The sequence below is a fragment of the Crocuta crocuta genome, unplaced genomic scaffold (genome assembly GCF_008692635.1).
Source record: "Crocuta crocuta isolate KB4526 unplaced genomic scaffold, BGI_CrCroc_1.0 scaffold70, whole genome shotgun sequence".
NCBI classification, from domain to species: Eukaryota; Metazoa; Chordata; class Mammalia; order Carnivora; family Hyaenidae; genus Crocuta; species Crocuta crocuta.
Genome location: NW_027528417.1, coordinates 11,967,198 through 11,988,357, shown reverse-complemented (window position 1 = coordinate 11,988,357; position 21,160 = coordinate 11,967,198). Strand labels below are relative to the sequence as shown.

General features: G+C 40.0%; 1 protein-coding gene across 1 annotated transcript in view; it reads right to left on the bottom strand.

The window, feature by feature from the left end:
• Positions 1-5,504: 5,504 nt before the first annotated feature.
• The window catches only part of TMEM207 (transmembrane protein 207), a 19,213-nt gene continuing 3,557 nt past the window's right edge, over positions 5,505-21,160 (bottom strand). Inside the window, exons 3-5 of the mRNA XM_077754542.1 lie at positions 15,891-15,935; positions 15,027-15,169; positions 5,505-5,641 (exon numbers count right to left, since the gene is read on the bottom strand). Coding sequence (XP_077610668.1) covers positions 5,505-5,641; positions 15,027-15,169; positions 15,891-15,935 — 325 coding nt within the window. The remainder of the gene's footprint in view (positions 5,642-15,026; positions 15,170-15,890; positions 15,936-21,160) is intronic.

Sequence of the window (21,160 nt, the reverse complement as noted above, 5' to 3'; positions counted from 1 at the left end):
TTGGGTCTGTCAAAAATCTGATATCAATAGTAACCCAGCATCATGGTTTCATCTAACCATTAAATCAAATCTAGCACTGGGCTAGAATCATAGGTAGGCTTTCATGCCCTCTGCTGGATGTTCAAAGAAAAAGCTACACCCTTTACCAGTAAGAAAAGCCTCTTTAAAAAAAAAAAAAAAAAAATGAATGCTCTTTAACAGAAGACAGAAACACTCTAGTCCTATTAGAATTAAAATCTGAGGCAGGCGCCTGGGTGGCTCAGTCAGTTGAGCATCCAACTTCAGCTCAGGTCACGATCTCACGGTTTGTGGGTTCGAGCCCCCCATCAGGCTCCGTGCTGACAGCTCAGAGCCTGGAGCCTGTTTCGGATTCTGTGTCTCCTTCTCTCTCTGCCCCTCTCCCACTCATGCTCTGTCTCTCAAAAATAAATAAATGTAAGAAAAAAATTTAAAAAAAAAGAATTAAAATCTGAGGGGAGCCTGAGTGGTTCAGTCGGTTAAGCGTCTACCTTCAGCCTCAGGTCAGTATCACCCAGTTTGTGAGTTTGAGCCCCACATCAAGCACTCCGCTGTCAGCACAGAGCCTGCTTCAGATCCTCTGTCTCCCTCACTCTCTGCCCCTGCTCCACTCACACTCTCTCTCTATTAAAAATAAATACATAAACTTAAAAAAGTTTTTAAAAAGAATTAAAATCTGAGACACCAGGTTAAATAGAATTTTTCAGTGGGCATTGAGGAGGGCACTTGTCAGGATGGGCACTGGGTGTTGTACGTAAGTGATGAATCACGGGAATCTACCCTCAAAACCAAGAGCACACTGTATACGCTGTGTTTGTTAGCCAACTTGACAAGAAATTATATTAAAAAAATAAGTAAATAAAATGAGTAGAATTTTAAAAATTTATTGGTGAACTAAGATGCAAGTAAAGATTTTCAGAAATGAGATGGCAGAAAAAAGCACAGGTTTATCATTTTAAATTTCTTTTTAAAATGTTATGAGAATCATGCAATCCAAATTAGTTTTATTATTCTCAGTAGTTTTCAGTGGACCATAAAGAGCATCTATCTGCTAGAAGTTCTAAGTCTCTGACTAGAGATCAGAGCAAAGACGTGGAAACTCTAATATCATTAAAATTCATACTAAGTTTGGTAAAAAAAAAAACACATCCAGAACTTTGTACAATAATTAACGTATAGTAGTCATTTAGTATGTGGTTTTAGAATTAAGTGAAAATGTAGTGTTTTCTGATAAGAGATCTTTGTCAAAAAAGTTTTTATGGAAACAAGCCCCTTTTCTACCAGCCTTAGTCACCTGGCCACACCCTATCCCCACATTTTCTTCCCTACCCTGCAAGAGATAACCAAACAACCACATGCTAAGCACGCACTTTGGTTGTGCTTGCCATGACACATAAATTCAAGTCACAAAAATAAATTCCGATCACATCAACTGTATTGTCATTTATGTCTTTGGCAAACTCCAAATGCTGAATCATTAGTCCTGTTTCTAGATGTGCTTCGACTTTTCTAGGTATCAGTGTAGCCACTGCCTGTTGTATACCTTGGATGTTTAACATATGAAGCTCATAGGATATTAACAAAAACTCCCTAGCATTAGTTACTTGAGATAAACTTAAATATAACCCACTTTCTCTGATGTTTATTTTTGTAGCCACTTTTGAAGTTAGAGGATCACTGTGGAAGAATACCTGGAATTGGAATTGAGAGATCAAAGCGCCTAGTCTCTAATATTGTCTCCCATGCTAATTAGCTATGCGTCTTGGGCAAGTCAATTACCCTTCCAGAACCCACATTTTCACTTAACATACGTTAAGTGAAGGCAGTGATATATATTTATATTTACATATATAGAGAGAATTAAAGTAACACACATACTTAGCTTTAAAAGTCAAATAGTACCATAGGCTCATGGTAAAAGCCAGCCCTTCTCCAATCCTATTTCTTAAGGCAGTAATTTTCAACTTGTTTAAGTGTTTGGCTTTAGGTACTTATGACCTAATTTCCAAATGATGTACCTTTACCATCATTGCTTTCTTTTACTTTTAGATATTATTCACTGACTTCCCACGATCTGACTACGATTTAGTTTTCTTACTAAATCCTACCACCTTTCCTCAATCACACTTCCCCCTCTGCCTAGCTTGTCGATATGACTAATGTCCAATATAAAGCTCAATATTAATTATTTACATTATTCATAGCTTAACCGTTTTGGGGGCTGAGGGGTTAATTCAACCTCTGTTTTTCATGGATTTATAATTGCCTTGTCTTTTCAGTTCCTTCATTTTCCATTTACCAATCATTAATTTACCACCACATTTTCATTACGTATTTTTTCCTTTATCATCCCTCTTATCATCCTACACTATTTGCTGTCATGTTCTGACGGGAACTGGCTCTTCTATGGGTTGCTTAATATCATCTTCCTGTAGATCATGTTCATGATAATTTCCAGAATTCTCTTCACCTCTCTTACCTCTTATTCTTGGGCACTTCTACATTGTTACAGAGTGAATTTGCTTCATTATTCTCAGTTTCTTCCACTAAGACACTTAGCAAAGTGGATAAACTTGAAACCTCAGTGAATTATGATGTCTTCATCTGTATCCATCTCAGACATCTTTCCTGGTACTAAAATCTTGTAGTTCATCTTCTTCGTCATCTTCTTGCCATTCTCTTTGTTCTTGTGAATTAAAAACATTTTTGCTCTTTTACTGTAATCTCAGTGGATTTCAGAAGGGAGTGGATGTATTCAGCCTACCATGTATACCTTGAAGTTAGGAATAGCTCAGTCACAAAATTATCATGAGAATAAAATCTGAAAGCAGTGTACAGCTTAAACCCTTAAACCCTGCATACCTACCTGGGTTTATTAGAGTACATTAACACAAGTTTCTCTGGGCTTCTTTCATCAGCAGATACTAATGAGATTATTTTAGCAGCACTAAGCCAGCCGTCTCTGGCTCTTACCCACATTCACAGTCATAAAGACTTGTTCCCATCAAATCTCATCCTGTTATTTTTGGGACTTTCCAGAACTAGGTAACATTGCTTACAAAATGTGTTTGAATACATGCTAAGTACCAGACTCCTTTAGACCCTTGGATAAAGATGACTGAATAATGCAAAAGTCCCTTCCATGTGGATTTACTTTCTATCAAGGGAAGATGAATACAGATTATAAATAGAATTCAAATCTGTAGTAGAGTAGATGAAAAATGCTTTGGGAAAAGTATATCTGAGACAAAGAGCCGGAAGTACCCGTTGGGAAAGGTTGCAATTTAGAGTAATCAGGGGCACCTGGGTGGTTCAGTCGCTTAATCACCTGACTCTTGACTTTGACTCAGGTCATGATCTTGCGGTTACTGGGTTCAGGCCCCACATCTGGCTCTGTGCTGACAGTGGGGATCCTATTTCTGATTCTCTCTACCTCCCTCTCTCTCTGCTCCTCCCTGCTCTCTGTCTCTGTCTCTCTTTCTCTCAAAATAAATAAACTTAAGAAAAACTTTTAAAAAAGTATGAAAAAAAGTAGAATAATCAGGGTGGGCTTCATAAAGAAGGTGACATTGGGACGAAGACATAGAGGAAGTAAAAGGATGAACCATCTCGGTATCTGGGGGAAGAGTATTGCAGGCAAAAGAAACAGCGAGTGTCAGGGTCCCTAACAGAAAGATGCAGGAAGGTTTGCACCTCATAGGTCTGATAACGGTGTCCCTGGGGCAAATGAGGAAGGGCGCAACTCATAGGAATGGAGCCCAAGCAGGGTATTGATCCTACAGGGCCATGGGACAAGGACTTTGGCATTCTCTCTGAGTGAGGTAGAGTGTCATTGGAGTTTATACATTTTTTTAATGTCTTCATTGATTTCTGAGAAAGAGAGACAGAGCATGAGCAGGGGAGGGTCAGAGAGAGAGGGAGACACAGAAGCTGAAACAGCCTCCAGGCTCTGAGCTGTCAGCACAGAGCCCAATGCAGGGCCCAAACCCAAGAACTGTGAGATCATGACCTGAGTCGAAGTCGGATGCCCAACTGACTGTGCCACCCAGGCCCCCCATCGTTGGAGTTTAGTTAAGGGGCATAATCCTCTTTATGTCCTGTAAAGATTACTCTAACTACCATGTTGGAAATAGAAGAAGAGTCTGGGAGCTAAAGGACCAATTGAGATGCTATTACAGTCATCCAGGCAAGAACTGGTAGGGACTGACTCTCAGAGAGAGGAGAGAGGATTCCAAGTAGGCTCTGATGCGGGGCTCAAACTCATGAATTGTGAGATCATGACCTAGGTCAATGTCAAGAGGCATTCCCTTAACTGACAGAGCCACCCAAGTGCCCCAAGAGTCAAGTCATTTCTCTCAACATGGATATAGGAAATGATACAAAGGGAAGACTCAAGAATGACTCCAAGTTCTTTGGTCTGAGCAACTGGGTATTTGCTGGTACCATTAGTTGAGAAGAAGGAAGTTTGGATAAACAAATTTGGGAAAAGATTAGGAAATAAATTTGGTCAAGTTAGATTTAAGGGGTATATTAGATGAATAAGTGGAGATATCGATTGTTTGTCTGACAAATATGTCAGCTGATGATGGTCAGGCACCTGCCACAGATTTTTTCTGCCCCCACCCCTGCCTTGCTCATGGCCACCCCAAAAATGCCAGTTGAAAATGTCCCATTGCTACTTCTGTAGTCAGGGTTCTCAATGAGAACATTGATATCTATGCCAAAGTTTCTTCACATAGTTCCGCAAGAAATGCCAAATGGTCTCCAGACACCAGAGAAAGACTGTAGGCTTTAGAGTCCATATCCACTCATACAAAATGGGAGCTTTCTCTTTCTCTACACTGTGCTATTACATCTGCCCCACAGCTTAGGTAGAGTCCTTCAGCTTCTATCTACACTCTCTCTTTTCTCAGGCTGAGACAGGCAAATCTTTGGACTGGACTTTTTATCTTCCTCTTCGTTCATCCTTCACCCTTCAACTCTGAGTGTCCCTTGTTCCCTAGTGTCGCCTTTTACCCTAATTCAAATATTCTCTTTCTGGTCTGGGTCTGGGATGTCTGAATATCTGCTTGGGTCATTGTGAAATTATGGTGTTTCTTACTAATTCCATACTAGGGGAGAGGTCAGATTAGGACAGAGATAATAAGGCTAGGAAATCTGTGATGTGTACTCAGTAAAATTCCAAACTTAATGAAGACCCACTCCATCTCTTAATCACTGGCTATTTGAGTCCTGATGGAGTACATTGACTTGATCAGGTAGCACAAAATATAACACAGCAATAAAACACTAAGAGTCCGCCAAGGTACTACTGAAATATCTTCCTGACCAAAATTGTTTCTCTACATTCATCCTTCTGCCTATTTGTCCCTTTTCAGGCTATATTAACTGATTTCTGGGAATTCCCACTAAATAAAAAAATTGTTCCTAAATTTGATGTTTTCGAATAAAAAATATTTCTGATGTTTCCAGTTGGTGATCCAGAGCTAAAATCGGCTTGATTTCAGAGTTTCTTCATATGGAGGTGGGGGCCCTAATGTTCCAAAACATGGAGGAGGGTACAATTCAGGGTTTTGAGTTTGAAGGTGAATTCCAACAGTTGGATTCACAGCCACTTCTGTCCCTGGAAAGAGAAAAACAGGGAACTGTAATCTTTCTAGTCAGCATAAAACAGAAGTACATGAACTGCCTAATAAAATCTGGCATTTCTTGGATCACTGGAGCAACAGAAAATTATTTGTACCCTCGAGAAAAAAAAATTACAACCATCTTGCTCTCTGCGGTGATAGTTTAGTCACTATCGCAAGAAAATTTGCTCTCATGAACAGATTATATCATCATCGACAAACCCATCAAGAAGCATTTACAGTTTAGCAGCCGAAGGTAGGAGGGATGCCCTTTTTGGTAGATTCGGATATAAGATTCCTGTAAATACTAATGGTATTTTAGCTAATGTTTCCTTCATGGTAAATGCAAATTTCAATAGAAATATTTAAATATATTGTCTGAACCTCATTATTTTATATGCATGCTCTGCAAACTATAACTAATGTAATTAAACATTTCTCTATGACAAATAGTAAAAATGTTAACTTGTGCAAAGTTTGCACTTAAAGTACATACACACAATAAAGAAAAAGCATTATGAAATTTTTAAAAAAGGCTTCAAAATCAGAATTTTGACTTTATTATTATTTATTTTAATTTTTTATGTTTATTTTATTTTAGAGAGAGAAGACAGGGCACGAGTAGGGAAGGGACAGAGAGGGAGAGGGTAGGAGGCACAGAATCTGAAGCAGGCTCCAGGCTCTGAGCTGTCGACACAGATCCTGATGGGGGATGGGGGTGAGGGATGGGGAGAAGGGGGACTCAAGCTCATGAACCCTGAGATCATAACCTGAGCCCAAGTTGGACATTTAACCGACTGAGCCACCCAGGCGTCCCAAAATTTCAACTTTTAAATGATGCACACTAGACGCCACAAAATAGCAAAAACAAGCATTTTCTTCCTCAAACAGATCACCTTGAGAGACGAACTTATTTCAGTACCTCTTCTGGAAATCTTCTATTAGTATTCCCTTGAAAGACTATTACAGTTTTTGCGTTACAACAGGAACCGACAGTAATATTTCATAACCACATATCTCTCTTTCCCTTTATATATTAACCAGGGTCTTTGGCTGTCTTGAAATGATTTGATTCCTTCTTTTCAAGACAATAACAACTATAAATTTCAGTAACAACTCTAAATTCACCATTAAAGAAAAAATAGGCCCTTGAAAAAAATCTAGCTCTTTGGCCATTTTTATATATTACGTTTAACTGGAACACAGCCATGTCATTCATTTACCTATTGTTCCTTTTTGCATCACAATGGCAGAGATGAATAGTGCCCACGGAGACCAGTGGCCTGCAAAACCAAATGTGTCTCCTATCTAGCCCTTACCAGGAAAAAGTTTGCTGACCTCTTCTCGAAGGATTAAAATGTGATACCACCAAGGGGATCCCAAAGAGAATGACCCAATTAGCAAAACAATTTAAGGAATAGTTACATGTTAGGCAATAGCTGTATCACTGGAATCCAAACTCAGGTTATTCAGAATCTTTACCTTGGAGTGCACAATGTTTATGGAACATTTTGGAACCATGAATGTTCATATATTTGTATTTGTATTCACTAGTTGGGAGAGCAGAATAGAATAATTCAGATATTAATAAAATCTATGAAGTGTAGAGAATTTTGAATAGAAGCCTGGTTCAGCACTTTCCTGAAGGAATTATTTATTGAATAATCTACTCTTAGGCTATTACATAACATTTCTGTATGTCAGTTTTCTCCTATGCAACAAAACGACCTTTGTCTGTAAAAGCAAGGCTTAACGAATTTAGAGGGCTTAAAACAAAACCTGATACACAGTAATTATCCATTAATAGCTAATTATCATTAGTAGTAATAGTATATTAAGAACTCTACCATATGCTAGGAATATGCATGCATTTTCTTTTATTTACAATATTATTTTCTAATTTATCTTATTTTAATGGTGAAATATTTAACCATTATCATTATCAACATTATAGCACAGGGATTATGAAACAGAATAATTTGTGGAGTTAGAGCCTTTTGCAGTTAGGAAACTTAGAATGATGTAAGGTAAGTCTGAGGCACCTGATGAAACAGTTAGCATTGGCAAAGTGTATTTGCCCCAGCACCTCCCTGCATTGTGGGTACTGGTGCTAAGCATTGTCCATTTCCTAGATGAACTGCCCCTGGTATATGCCCCTGGTACCGAGTCAGTGGTCATTTAGCTCTCATTCTGCCTGGAGCGGTTGATCAGATTGACTTGACACAATTACCAGATCAAATTTATCTCTACTGCTGCTATTATCAATATTGTGCTCCTGGCAAATGGATATTAACAATTACTCTCTGTGGTAGAAAGTTTTATGTTATCATCTTACTACAAATTTGGCCATTGTTCTTAAGCCCGTCATGAAAACCACAGGGCATTCATTTGATGAACATAACGCAGTCATTGTGTTCAGAAAGCTTTTGTTGAACCAAACATGTATCAGTTTTTAACTTTTTTCAAAGCAGGTTTACATGCAATAGAGGTATTGAATGTTTTCAATTCACTTTTTGAATGTTCCATTTACCCTACTTCTGTTTTACGAAAGACCTCCATTAGTACTTGCTTTTTGCTCTAAAAGAATTTCAGGGAGGATCTTTGCTTTTCCAAAAAGAGGGTGAAAAGTGAATGATATTCAGTATTTATTTTGCAGTGCACCACTGTATACGCAGTGTACACCTGAGCAGGAAAGTGGTCCCACACAGTTCATTCCCTGGGGCTACACTGACATCAAGCCACCATGGCTTTGAAGTGTGTCTCTGAGCATCTCTCTGTGCTTTATCCTGACTTTGTGCATCCGATAGCAAGATGCACTCTAACAACTCAGAAAAGCTAAAGAGATGTTATTTTTGGGGTCTGGAGACACTCACAAATTTTTCTGTATAAATTAATGGTAATCGCTTCTTTAAGTCTTTTTGGCTTATGCAAGGCTTGCTTTCAGATAGCAGGGAACACCTGTATCATAAGAAGGGGGCGGTGAACAGACGTAATTTTTATCTTTTGACAAATTAAGAACGGGGAAGAACTCAGTTAAAATGAAAAGCTCCTGTAGTTTTCTATGGATCCACCAGCGAAGGTATGAGTTTGTTGTTTAGTTTTGTAAAACCAGTATATTCACTGCTGAGTTTTTATAGCTAGAGTTCAGATTTCCCACATCATTAAGATCGGGCCCATTGGCTTGCCTTATTTGAACCTGCCCCTTCTACCTCTTTCTTCTCTTTTCATTTCTGTATCTCATTTCTTTCTCCTCTGTGAGAGTAACTGACAGTGCCTGAATTTCAGTCATTGTTCTACTATCAGCTAGCCGTGTGGCTTGGTTTCTAAGTGTCTTGCTTCCCTCATCTTTAGAGTGTTCGGAATGATAGTGGACCCTTCGTAAGGTTGTAAGGAAGAATAAACAAGACTAGAGATGTTAGCACAAGCATGGCTTATGGTAAATGCTCAATAAATGTAAGCTGTTACTGCTATCATGCCCTGGAAAGAAAACATGTGAATGAAATGCTCCTTCTTTCCTTGCCTAAAATGAGTCACAGAATATCTACATGGAGACCATAAAGTATACAGAGATAACACTTCAGAAACCATCCTAGGGGTACCTTCTTGGGTCAGTTAAGTGTCCAACTATGACTCAGATCATGGTCTTATGGTTCGTGAGTTTGAGCTGCAAATCTGTGCTGTCAGTGCAGAGCCTGCTTCAGATCCACTGTCTGCCTCTCTCTCTGCCCTTCCCCTGCTCTCTCCCTCTGTCTTTCAAAATAAATAAACATTAAGAAAAAAAAAGAAAAAAAAAGAAACCATCCTAAAATAAGTAAGGATCCGGGAGAATTGGGGGAGAAAAGAGCTGGCACGGAAGGGCGTACTTCTTCCCTCCCTGTCCAGGTCTCCTTCCCCTCCCCAATTCAGAACCCTCCCCTTTAATCACTGCTGAAAGACTAGTAATTCTATTTACCTTGAAGTAAGAAAAAGGGAAGATTATCTCTGAGCTGCAGAAGAAGTGGGGTCAGGAAGATTGGATCTCTGAAAGGCAGCATTATCGAGGAGATCAGCCCCCAAGAGGAGCTAAGCCAAGATGAGTGGCCTAAGGAAAGGTGTCACTTTAAGTGCTCACCTTGCTGGCATCTCAGGAATGGCATGGGGTCTGTTTGCTACCCTGTTAGGGCTAACAGGGCCCAGCTCTGAGTCACATAGGACGGAAGAGCAGTCAATATAGATTTTATAGTAATTTATTATTTCAGTTAAATAATGATGAGGATCTCTCCGCTATGCTGTTAATAACAGTGGGGATCTCTCTTCTATGCTCTCAAATTTTCTTTTCTAAAGAGCACTTGATTGCTTTTACTGTCTCAAGTCCTTAGTCCTCCCTCACCATCAGACCCCAAACATTTTTCTTTTAATTAACCTTAATGTCCTGCTCTCTCATAAATAAGAGTTTTATTCAGCTTCAAAATCTTATTTTCAGTGAAAACCTATTTTCATTATTTTCAGCAAATTAACAGAACACTTTCTGTTTACAATCGACTTTAAAATTTCTCCCATTTTTTTAAAAATACAGATTTAATAAGCAAAAGCATTAAATTAACAAACTCAAAATTTTTCTCTTAAGTCATTTGTATTTTCTGTCTATTCACCCTGTCTCACAGTCCTTGACCTTGGGGTACAGATGGTTATGGAGAATTTTAATGATTTTCTTTTCCCACCTTTACTAAAAATTTGTATACATTCTTTTAAAAAATCACTTTCTGTTGCCCAGTGTGCATTCTCTCCATTTATACATTGGGGGTGGGGAGGAAGAGAGCCTGTAAATCTCTTGTTTTCTGTGGGCTTCTCAGATAATAAGCCTAGAAGTATCATTAAAATAGGTAAGGTAAGGCAAGGCCGGAAGACAACAGTGAAACAAGAAATCATGTTTGCCTCTAACACAGGTGCTAAGTTAATTCTAGAATTGTTAGGGTCTCATGACTGAAAGAAGGGGCGAGAGGTCTCAGAGACCACTTTATGGACAACCCCATTCAGGAAGGCATAGGGCAGTGAACAGGTCCTCTCTAGGGTATCGCAGGGATGCTAAGGGAAAATTGGATCCAGGAGATGAGTCGGGGGTGGGGGGAGGTGATAATGGGGGAAGGGACTGTCTAGGAGACCCCAGAGGCTGAGTGCAGGAAGAGGAGGTAGGACTGAGGCAGGAAACAAAAACAAAAACAGAACCAAAACCATGACTTCAGGGCTTGTATAGAATAAGTAGGTGTTAATTTCAGTCCTCAAAATCTCTCCAACCTCAAACTATAGATTCCTTCCCCTCTTGCTCTTCATCTTTCCCTTTTCCCTTCATGCTCTTGATTTTCTTTTAGTCCCCCTCCTTCCTTCCTTATTTCTCTAGCTGTACCACCCTTTCCTCCTTATCCTCCAAGGGGTATCAGAGGGATTCTTTCTCCCCTTAAGGTGCCTAGAAAACTTCATTGTGACATGTTATGGACATGAAAACATAGAGCCCATGAGAGGGAAAGGAAGACAGGGACAATTGGGCAGCAGATCAGCAGAAGACTGTGAGGACATGACACACTGGGCCCAGGAGATGCAGCTGGGGCCTGGGGTTTGCGTGAGATCCCAAGGACCAGTCCCAGACAGAAATCTTATCACGCATTAGGATTGTCTGGGCTGGCAAGGCCTTCCGTACACACTGTTTCTGAGGATCCCAAGCCGTGTGTTTGCCTTTCTCTCTTGTATATTTCTAATTGAGATAATTGACAACTTGATGAGGCACTTGGGTGGCTCAGTTGATTAAGCGTCCAACTTCATTCAGCTCATGTCATGATCTTGTGGTTTGTGGGTTCGAGCACTGCATCGGGCTCTGTGCTGACAGCTGAGAGAATGGAGCCTGCTTCAGATTCTGGGTCTCCCTCTCTCTCTGCCCCTCCCCTGCTCATGCTCTCTCTCTCTCTCAAAAATAAAAAAAAGTAAACATTAAGAAAAGATAATTGACAACTTGAGCCATAATAATACTGTGTGGAATTGGTAGGGAGAGAAATTTCCCATTGTACATATTTTAACAGCACTCAGATTCGGTCTACTCTAGCTTTCCATATTCTGTCAAAATTCTCTTCTTGGTTCTTCGGTTGAGGGCAGCTTCCATGGGATCCTGAGAGTCAAACCTTGGACCCACAGGTCAGAAGAGCAGAGCTGTTTCAACTCATATATTCAACAAATAGTGGCAACAGCATGAGATAATTTTTGAAGAAATAAAATAAAGGTCTAGGAAGAAACCCAAGTTTAAAAGAGCAAATCTAGTTCTCTCCATTAAAGTGTTTTGAATGACCCATTTCCTACATTCTGTATTCAGGAGGGAATGTGCTATGTATCCCTTCGTGCTCAAAGTGAGGCACAGAATCCAGAAGCCTTATTTCATATTTCACATCACCGTTATCTTCCAACTGGGTTCTCATATTCCCCTGTCCTCTGACCTGGGACTGTGAGGAAGACTCAGGTGCAGCCCCATACCCAGCAGCATGGGTGTGTGAATCTGGCAGTGACTGGACCCTTCCCTCTCCTCCCGCCTTGAAGCTGTGAGCACAGACTCTGTGGGGTGCTGTGGAGACTTTGGCCCTGACCTCCCCTGTAGCCATAAAAAGATCCTGGAGTGGTTCTCTCATTTCCCTTTTGGAGAAAAGCTCCTTTTCTAGAAAGAGTGGATAGAAAGGATCATTTGTCAGAGGAAATGAAAGTGTAATGGGGATCCAGTGAGGAAAAGAAATCTAGTCTGGGTCTGGGTTTCAGAATGCTTTAAACTATTGACTTCCTGGGATTTGTAAAACAGAATTGCTAGTCAGGAAGATGTCACTAAAGATCACAGCGAACACCACCTCGTAAATTATTCTGTTGTGATGTTTTTTCTGAGAGAGAGAGAAAGAGGGAAAGAGAGAGCACAAGCGGAGGTGGGGCAGAGAGAGAGAGAGAGCACCGTGCGGCTCAGGGATCATGCATGACCTGAGCTGAAATCGAGAGTCAGATAAATATCTGATATCCCAGGTGCCCCAAACAACTGTTGTGTTTTGGTTTAGAGAGGAGATACAGGAATGTCTGGAAGCACAGCTCTGGGAACCACATCCACATCAAAGATGGTGTGAATAGCTGTTCACTGGCTGTACAACGTTTCTGAGCATCCCTGAGATAGGATGGAAGATGTGTGGTGGGTGGGACACCCTAACACCCAGCTAAGCAAGGGAAAATAAATAAATAAATAGAAATGGGCAACTGAGTCCCTGGTCCTAAGACGGTAAGCAACAAAAATGAGTTTCATAAAACAACTTAAGCTGAGGGGGAGTTTAACTGTTTCCTGAGCAAAATAAGATTCAGTGAGGTAGCGGTGGGATTAAGGAGGACCCAGGAGAATGAAAAAGAGAATGAGGATTCTAGAGAGTAAGAGTCACTCAGTGGAGACATCTGGAGGTTTGAGATACCCAGCTGTACTTAGCACAAGGGATGAGGTGACTGAGCCATGAATGCCCGGCCCAGATTTCTGCCGGCTCCCTTCCCTCAGTTATGGACAACCTGAAGTCTATTAGTTGATTTGCAGCAAAGGTCTATGTGGTATATTTATCCAGCACAGTGAGAAAAGTATATAATATCATTAGAGGAAAATTGTTGGTATTTAGCAGTTAGAAATATCTGAGAAGCCTCAATCTTGCGCCTAGCACTTGGTAGATGTGAAATAAACTGTGACTATATATTTAAAAAAAATTCTTCGCAAGCATATTCTTTTCCTATCCGTAATGACATCAGGGTAATATAGTAATATAGAGAATGTGATTCTAATGCCCTGTATTTGGTATGAAAACATACAGATTATTGAAGTAATCTATCTGGCTTAACACCTTCTCTCCCAGTCATACCTGTTAAGGCAAGTTCAGGCAAATTCAAAAGCATATGTGTAAACCACCACACAGGAGATATAACATGTTAGATAAATGGGGATATAACTGGCAAATAAATCGCCTTAAAAATGATAACAGTATAACTGGGTAGCTTACTTACAATTAAGACAAGACGTTTTTAAAGATTCAGGGCAGTCTAGAAAACAGTCCTCTTCCTAGTAAGTAAAGGCCTAAGAAGACCAGAGCGGATTCTCCTCTTTAGAAACTGAAGTCAGGTTAGAAGAATCATAATTGCATTTATTTGTTAAATACCTCAAATTAAATAAAGAAAAATAGGCCAATGTGGCCATGTTGACCACTTTGACTAATACAATTTATTAGAATGTCAGTGACCCTATTTCCTCTTATGCTTAATAGAATGTGTTCGATTTTAAGAGAAAGATTATTTTTTTTTCCATCGGAGACTTTAATTATTCTTCCCCAAATAACCATTTCTCAAATTGACATGTGTTTCTCCCGTTAAATAATGACTTTTTAAAAAGCCAATAGTACATATAATCACTAAATCTTAGAGTACCACGTTTTGATATTAAAACATGTAAGCTCATTTTTACCCCACTTTTTATTTAGCTGTTGATTTTACTAGAGCGTGCCCTGCTCCATTTATTGAAAATCTTATGCGGGCCCACGTTCCCGAAGGGCAGCTGTTAATCTCTACCATGCCCTCTCGAGGCAACCATATTGGATGGTGTACAATATGGCACCTTATAGGGAAAGTTTCACAACAGATGATCTGGTTGAGAACAATGCTTAACGTAAATAAATAAACTATGATCTGCGACCTCCCAGAAATCAGTTAAGTGGTAGTTCTGTTACTTATAGGTAAGTCTAGCAGTTGCAAATAACTCTAAAAACTTGAATTTCCTCCATTCCTTACTCTTATGTATACTAGAAAATAGCAGAAAGGGCATGGTTTTGGGGGTGGGGGTTAGAAGCAGGCAGGATCAGGGTGCTGCCTGTGTGTCTGGGGACAAAAAACATGGATACTGACATCCACCTGCCCAATTCCAAGTATTTCAGGCTGTGCACTGGTAGCAGATAATCTGGAAAACGTGGTCAATGTCATTGCACATAACTGAGGCATAGATAACTTAGTAATGAGACTATGAACACAGCAGTCTAGACTCATATCGGACTCAGAGAAGCAGTTCTGTACCTTAAGCCCTCCCACTCACTTGGAGTGACAAGCCCTGTATCTCTCTTCACTTTTGTGTGTTGACTGAGCAAAATGTTTAGGTTCAACTATGAGTCATTACCCCAAGACACATTTTGGGTAGGGATCTCCCGTCTTCTGAAGTTACCTTATGTAGACTCTCTCGCCATTGAATTCCTTCGAGTCTTCAAAGGAGACGTGTTCACAGTTCACAAATCTGCTTTCCAGAGGTTAGTTTTTCAATTTACCACAAGCCATTGGGTTTCAAACAGGAAGTCTAGAAGTGTGCAGACAGCTCACCATAAACGGGGTCCAAGTCTCCAACAGCAAAAACAGCCATAGTGCGTCTTGGAGAATCAATTCGGGATCTCCTCAGCCAGCACTGGAGGCAGAAGAACACTACTCCACAGAGAAGAGCCACAAGGAAAATCAGCAACAAGAACCTGATGCCAGAAGAAGAAGAAGTAGCGGAGGAGTGAGTAGGAGCTCCTGCTACCTCCTGGATAGGGGGCAAGAGCTTTAGGAGACAGGATGCAAGAAACCTGTGAGGCCAAANCCATAGAAATTGGAGGGGTGCTCTAAGGGGCAGTGTCTTGGTTCCTTAATTAATTCATTCATTATTCCTTTCTTTCAGCCAGCCAGCCATGCATTCAACTAGTATTTAAGCAACTGAACGGATTCTAGAGGTTGGGGTTGGGGATTTAAAGGTGGACAAGACAGGAACTAACCATCTAATTGAGAGAACTGATCAACTTTAGTTTAGAAAATATAGAAGTCATGAGTTAAGAGAATTGTAACAACTGTCTTAAGATTTCTGAAGGACTAGCTTGCAAAAGGTAGCAGTCTTATTTTGAGGATTTTCAAGATTTTTGAAATTGGTAGAGGAGTCGTTTCAGGGAGATTTCAAGAGAAAGAAAAAAATTATTTTATTGTTAATGTCTCTAAATTGGGAACAAGCTATTATGCCTAAAAATTGTTAGGTTCCCTGTCACAGGAAGTTCATAAGTAAACAGTAGACGCTAACCTGAAAGTGATGTTTCCATGTGTATTACATGACCCCTAAAATTTCCTTAACTGTATGACTTCATGTGCCCTGTCAATTATTTAGGAAACAGAGTGTATATACAACACCAAGAATTTATAACAAATTGAGGATGTCCTTACCAGATATACCAGCCATTTGTGTATTGATCTTTATAGTTTATGCACCTGGTGGTAGAAGAAAAATAGTTAGTGCTGGACCTCTGGATGGCCAAAGCATATTCTTTTGGACCATGTTATTTGTTCTGGCCATACCAGTTTCCCTGGAACAATCATGTATTCACTGTGTACCACTCCCTACCCCCAGCACAATTAAGCAAATGTCTAAGAATACATTTATCTAGGGGCGCCTGGGTGGCTTAGTCGGTTAAGCGTCCGACTTTCGCTTAGGTCATGATCTCGCGGTTCGTGGGTTCGAGCCCCGCGTCGGGCTCTGTGCTGACTGCCAGCTCAGAGCCTGGAGCCTATTTCAGAGTCTGTGTCTCCCTCTCTCTCTGACCCTCCCCTGCTCATGCTGTCTCTCTCTCTCTCTCTCCTAGAAATAAATTAAAAAAAAAAAAAGAATACATTTATCTGAAGTAAATATGAAGCTGAAGGTGTCAGATACATTCATAAGTAATTGCACTGTAATAGGATTGATACTCAAGTTACACACAGAGTTGGGTATTGAGAAAGTCAGGCCTACCATGTCAGAGGTATTAGATATTAGGTGGATAATCATCCCACCATTCTGTTTATCCAGAGACCTAGAGTTTTTTTTTAAAATACGATTCACAGGGAAGGTTTAAAATTTCTGTTCACCTTTAATATCTTGGTAAAAAGTAGCAGGCTGAGAACCTGCTTGGAGGAAGAAGTTGGGAAAAGGAGAAAATGGATGAATGTGGTACATGTGCTGTTTACCAAGGAGTGAGAAGTTGATTTCTTCCATCAGGATGGACAAATCATTTGTGTGTCTAGGCACAATTCAATCATTCCAAAACAGGTTTATTTATTTTTATTTTTTAAAGAGGGAGAGAGAACATGCAAGAGAGGGAAAGATGGAGGGAGAGAGAGACTGAGAGACAGAGAGAGAGTCTTAAGTGGGCTCCACTCTCAGCACAAAACCTTATGTGGGGCTCATCATGGAGTATGGTCCCACCACCCTGGGATCATGACCTGAAATGAAATCAAGAGTCAGATGCTCAACCAACCCATTGAGCCACTCAGGCACCCTTCTTAGCTAAGTTTAAAAAGATCACATGAGGGGCGCCTGGATGGCTTAGTCGGTTAAGCATCCGACTTTCGCTTAGGTCATGATCTCGCGGCTCATGGGTTCGAGCCCCGCGTCGGGCTCTGTGCTGACTGCCAGCTCAGAGCCTGGAGCCTGTTTCAGTCTGTCACTCCCTCTCTCTCTGACCCTCCCCTGCTCATGCTGTCTCTCTCTCTCTCTCTCCTAGAAATAAATAAAACATTAAAAAAAAAATTTAAAAAAAAGATCACATGAAAATGAAATTCACGGTGTGATTTACAGGGGATTTCACTCCCCAGGTGTAGATGCCTCTGTGCTATCCCACTATGGTAGGCATGGTGGGCTGAATGTAGATTTGGTGATGGAAATTTTTCATACTTTGATACACAGGCCATCGTCAAAGTATTCTGAGATTAAACAGTGGAAACCTGTCCATCACAGCTCGATAAGCTTGAGTCGGAACTGTACTTAATCATGGCTACTTCAGCCTTTGTTAAAATAACACTCAGTACTTTTCAGCTTGAAAGCACTCATAACCGTCAGCTAATTTATTGCTCCCAGAATCTCCAAGGAGGCCGTGTGTCATGATTATCATCACACTAGTCAGAAGTGACTTTTTAACAGTTGTGAAGTCTCAACATCAAAATTTTCCCCCAAACATCTAATAGGAAAGTTAATCACCCTGAGAGCAAGTTTTTTCATTTTTCGTGTTTTGGATTGTGTGAGTGTGTGTGCGTGTTCACCTTAGGGCACAGGTACAAATGGTTGGAAAAAAATGGCAGCTGAGGTATAACTGTAAAAACCATCTTAAGACAAGCAATCATCAGTAAAAGATTTTAAAAATATTAATGCCATATCCTTATAAAAGAATGTTATCCAGTCATCAAAAAGGATGTAGATTCATATTTATAATTAAAAGCCATAGGGCACCTGGGTGGCTCAGTCGGTTAAGCGTCCGACTTCAGCTCAGGTCATGATCTCACAGTTCGTGGGTTCAAGCCCCATGTCAGGTCTGTGCTGACAGCTAGCTCAGAGCCTGGAGCCTGCTTCAGATTCTGTATCTCCCTCTCTCTCTGACCCTCCTCTGCTCTCTCTCTCTCTCTCTCTCAGAAATAAATAAAATATTAAAAAAAATAAAAGCCTTGTGAAGTAAAATGATATAGGGGGCTCAATTCTCTTTGTATATTTTCTTTTACACAAATACAATATTTCGCTAAATAGGTATTATATAATTGTATACTCATATACACCAAATTACTAACAATGCTTCCTTCTCTTGCAGATGGTATCATGAGGCACTTTATCTTTTCCATATTTCCATACTGTTTGCATGTACAATGTATTACTTTTATAGCCATACAATTTTAAATATTATCTTAAAAATATATAAATCTTTAACATGTAGTATCCCATTTTAGATGGATGTGGGGGAATTCTCTTGTGTCCCAGCCCAATAAAAGAGAAGAGGTTCCTGGTTTGGAATCTTGAAATCTAAGTGTACGATCAGAAGTATAGATTGCTTCATCTTTCTCCATTATATCTCTGCTCACCCTCTGTATATGTAAAAAAAGACCATATCCTCATCACAATGTCAATCCTAAAGATAAACTCCCTCAATTTGTTTCTCAGATCTAATTTTTGAGCCACTCAATATTTGTTTCCAGTGATAGCTATTATCCAAATTGACCTATTTCACTTTCTCTTTCTGATCCTGTGCACCCACTGGTGGAGTTTCTGATATGCACTAAATACAATGTCCAAAAACCAGTTAGCTGGACAAATGCAAGGTGATCATATAATTTCAGAAGTGCAGGCATCTTTGGGATCATCTCTTTCACTCTTAGGATTTTACACACTCTACAACAAAAACCCAGAGTAGGAAAGTCAGTGGGGAGGTCACTAGCTGGCCCAAGAATGAATTCATTTATTTGTTTATAATTTTTTGGATGTTTACTTATTTTTGAGGGAAAGAGAGAGATAGAGCATGAGCAGGGGAAGGGCAGAGAGAGGGGCTGGGGGCGGGGGGGGGGGGAGACATAGAATCTGAAGGAGGCTCCAAGGTCTGGGCGGTCAGCATAGAGCCTGATGAGCCTGATACGGGGCTTAAACCCATGAACTGTGACTTCTGAACCAAAGTCCGACACTCAACTGACTGAGCCACTCAGGTGCCCCAAAGCTGAAGAATTCAAACCAGATTACAGCTCTCCTGACTCTGTGTGCTTTCCTCCTACCTCACCAGTCTTTCCATGTTTTTCTCAAGGTCAATTTCTAAACAGATTTTTTAAATTCTTTTTTTCTTTCTAAAATCTTTTTCATTTTAAGTAGGCTCCAGCTCAACATGGGGCTTTAACTCATGACCCTGGGATAGCCAGCAGGATGCCTTTTAAACAGATTCTTCTTAATTCTTAAGAAAAAAATCCAATAAAGTGTAACAGTGTTCTAATTACTCAAATTTTAGATGCAAGATATTCAGTGAAGGAATAGTTACATTTTTAAAAAGCGAAGTTACTCTTCGGAGATTTATATATGATTGGTCAAACTGGGATGATGCCAAAAATGAAAAACCATCAGGAGAAATCAGAACCGACTATGATACTTAAGGACGACGTTCCCGATAATCAGAATTCTCTGGAAGCAGTTGCTGAAGGAGATCATTTCTGACACTACTTGAAGGCTATTGCTCTACTTTCCTTGGGCATTGTGGAGACGATTCTTCCACTACAGGGATGATTAGACTTATGAAGCTTTATTATCCTTCTCAGTGCTGAGATTCTGTGGACCAAAGAGTAACTACCATTTCATTAATTTGATAAATTCAGGAAGAAAACTGCAGAGTCACTCTGTTGGCTCCTTTGCTAGAATTGCCCAGAAATTCCCGTGCCAGGCGTTCTTCTAAACCAGTTACATAACTTGAGGGGAATTAACTCGCTTTCAAATTTACAGTGTTATTGGGTAAGGTCACAAGATTACAATCCTCATTTTACAATTGAGAAAATTCAGTCATGGAGACATTAAGTAGCTTGCCCAAGATAACAGAGCTGCAAGTGCACCCTCAGGGTCTAACAGTGGAGTTGGTGTCTCTTACCACCATGCAGCTCCCCCACTGGGACCAGTAAAAGCCAGTTCTGGCCTCACATTACTATGTGGAGTACTGCCTGAATGCATTCAATATCCTGTGCTCCAGCATGTTTTAAAAATATTAAAAATACAAGAAAAAAGTAATAGAAATGACAGCATGGAAGTTATCACACAAAGAGAATAAGCCAAGAGTGAGATCATTTTTAAAACTGAATGTAGTTTGTAAAATTAGAACCCAACTCGAGATCTGGCTTAACCTTTCTAGCCGTGAATAGGATGAGAGGGAGAACTGGTTATATGGCATCCTCTAAAATTAACAAAATCATGCAGCATTACTCACCAGATGTACAACTATTCCTGGAGTAGACACCAGAGGAGAATTCAAACTAGGGGGCTTTATGAAGAGGATACTGTTGGCAATAGGAGCAATGTTTTTCATATGCTCTTAGAATAAATGCAGTAACAAATTCCATGGATCCTTTTCTTTTTTAAATCATTCCTTAACATAGGCAAAAGTGCAATTTAGCTACAATAATCTGGGAGAGAGATGGGTGCCCTATCATATCACCCAGGGACTGGTGGCTTGACCCAATTAATCGGAGGTACGTGTATAGTATCTCGAAGAATAGGTGAACCATATATCCCTCAGGTATTTCACCCAGTGTACTATTTCATTTAATATTAGACATACAATATGGCTTGGTAGTGCAAAATTATAACACATATATANATAAAATTCTGGACCCAGGAGCCAGATGTGGGTCCAAATCCAAGCTCTGCATTTTACCTGCTTACTCTTGAGCAAAACACTCAACTTCCTCAAGCCAGGTAAGATAGTGACATATTAATCTATTAATGCAATTAATGCAATCTACTAATGCAATTGCTTGACAGAATCCTATATATGTAAGATGATATTTAGGTTTTGTAAGTTACCCTATTTATAAACTTATATGCACGTCACTGTACTTGCTTATTTCTGGGAAGAGAAAGGATTAGTTATGTAATGGGAGGCTCTATCATGTTTATTTTATATACTAAATAGTTACAGTATTTAAATTTTATACAAAGACAGCCTAGCAATGTA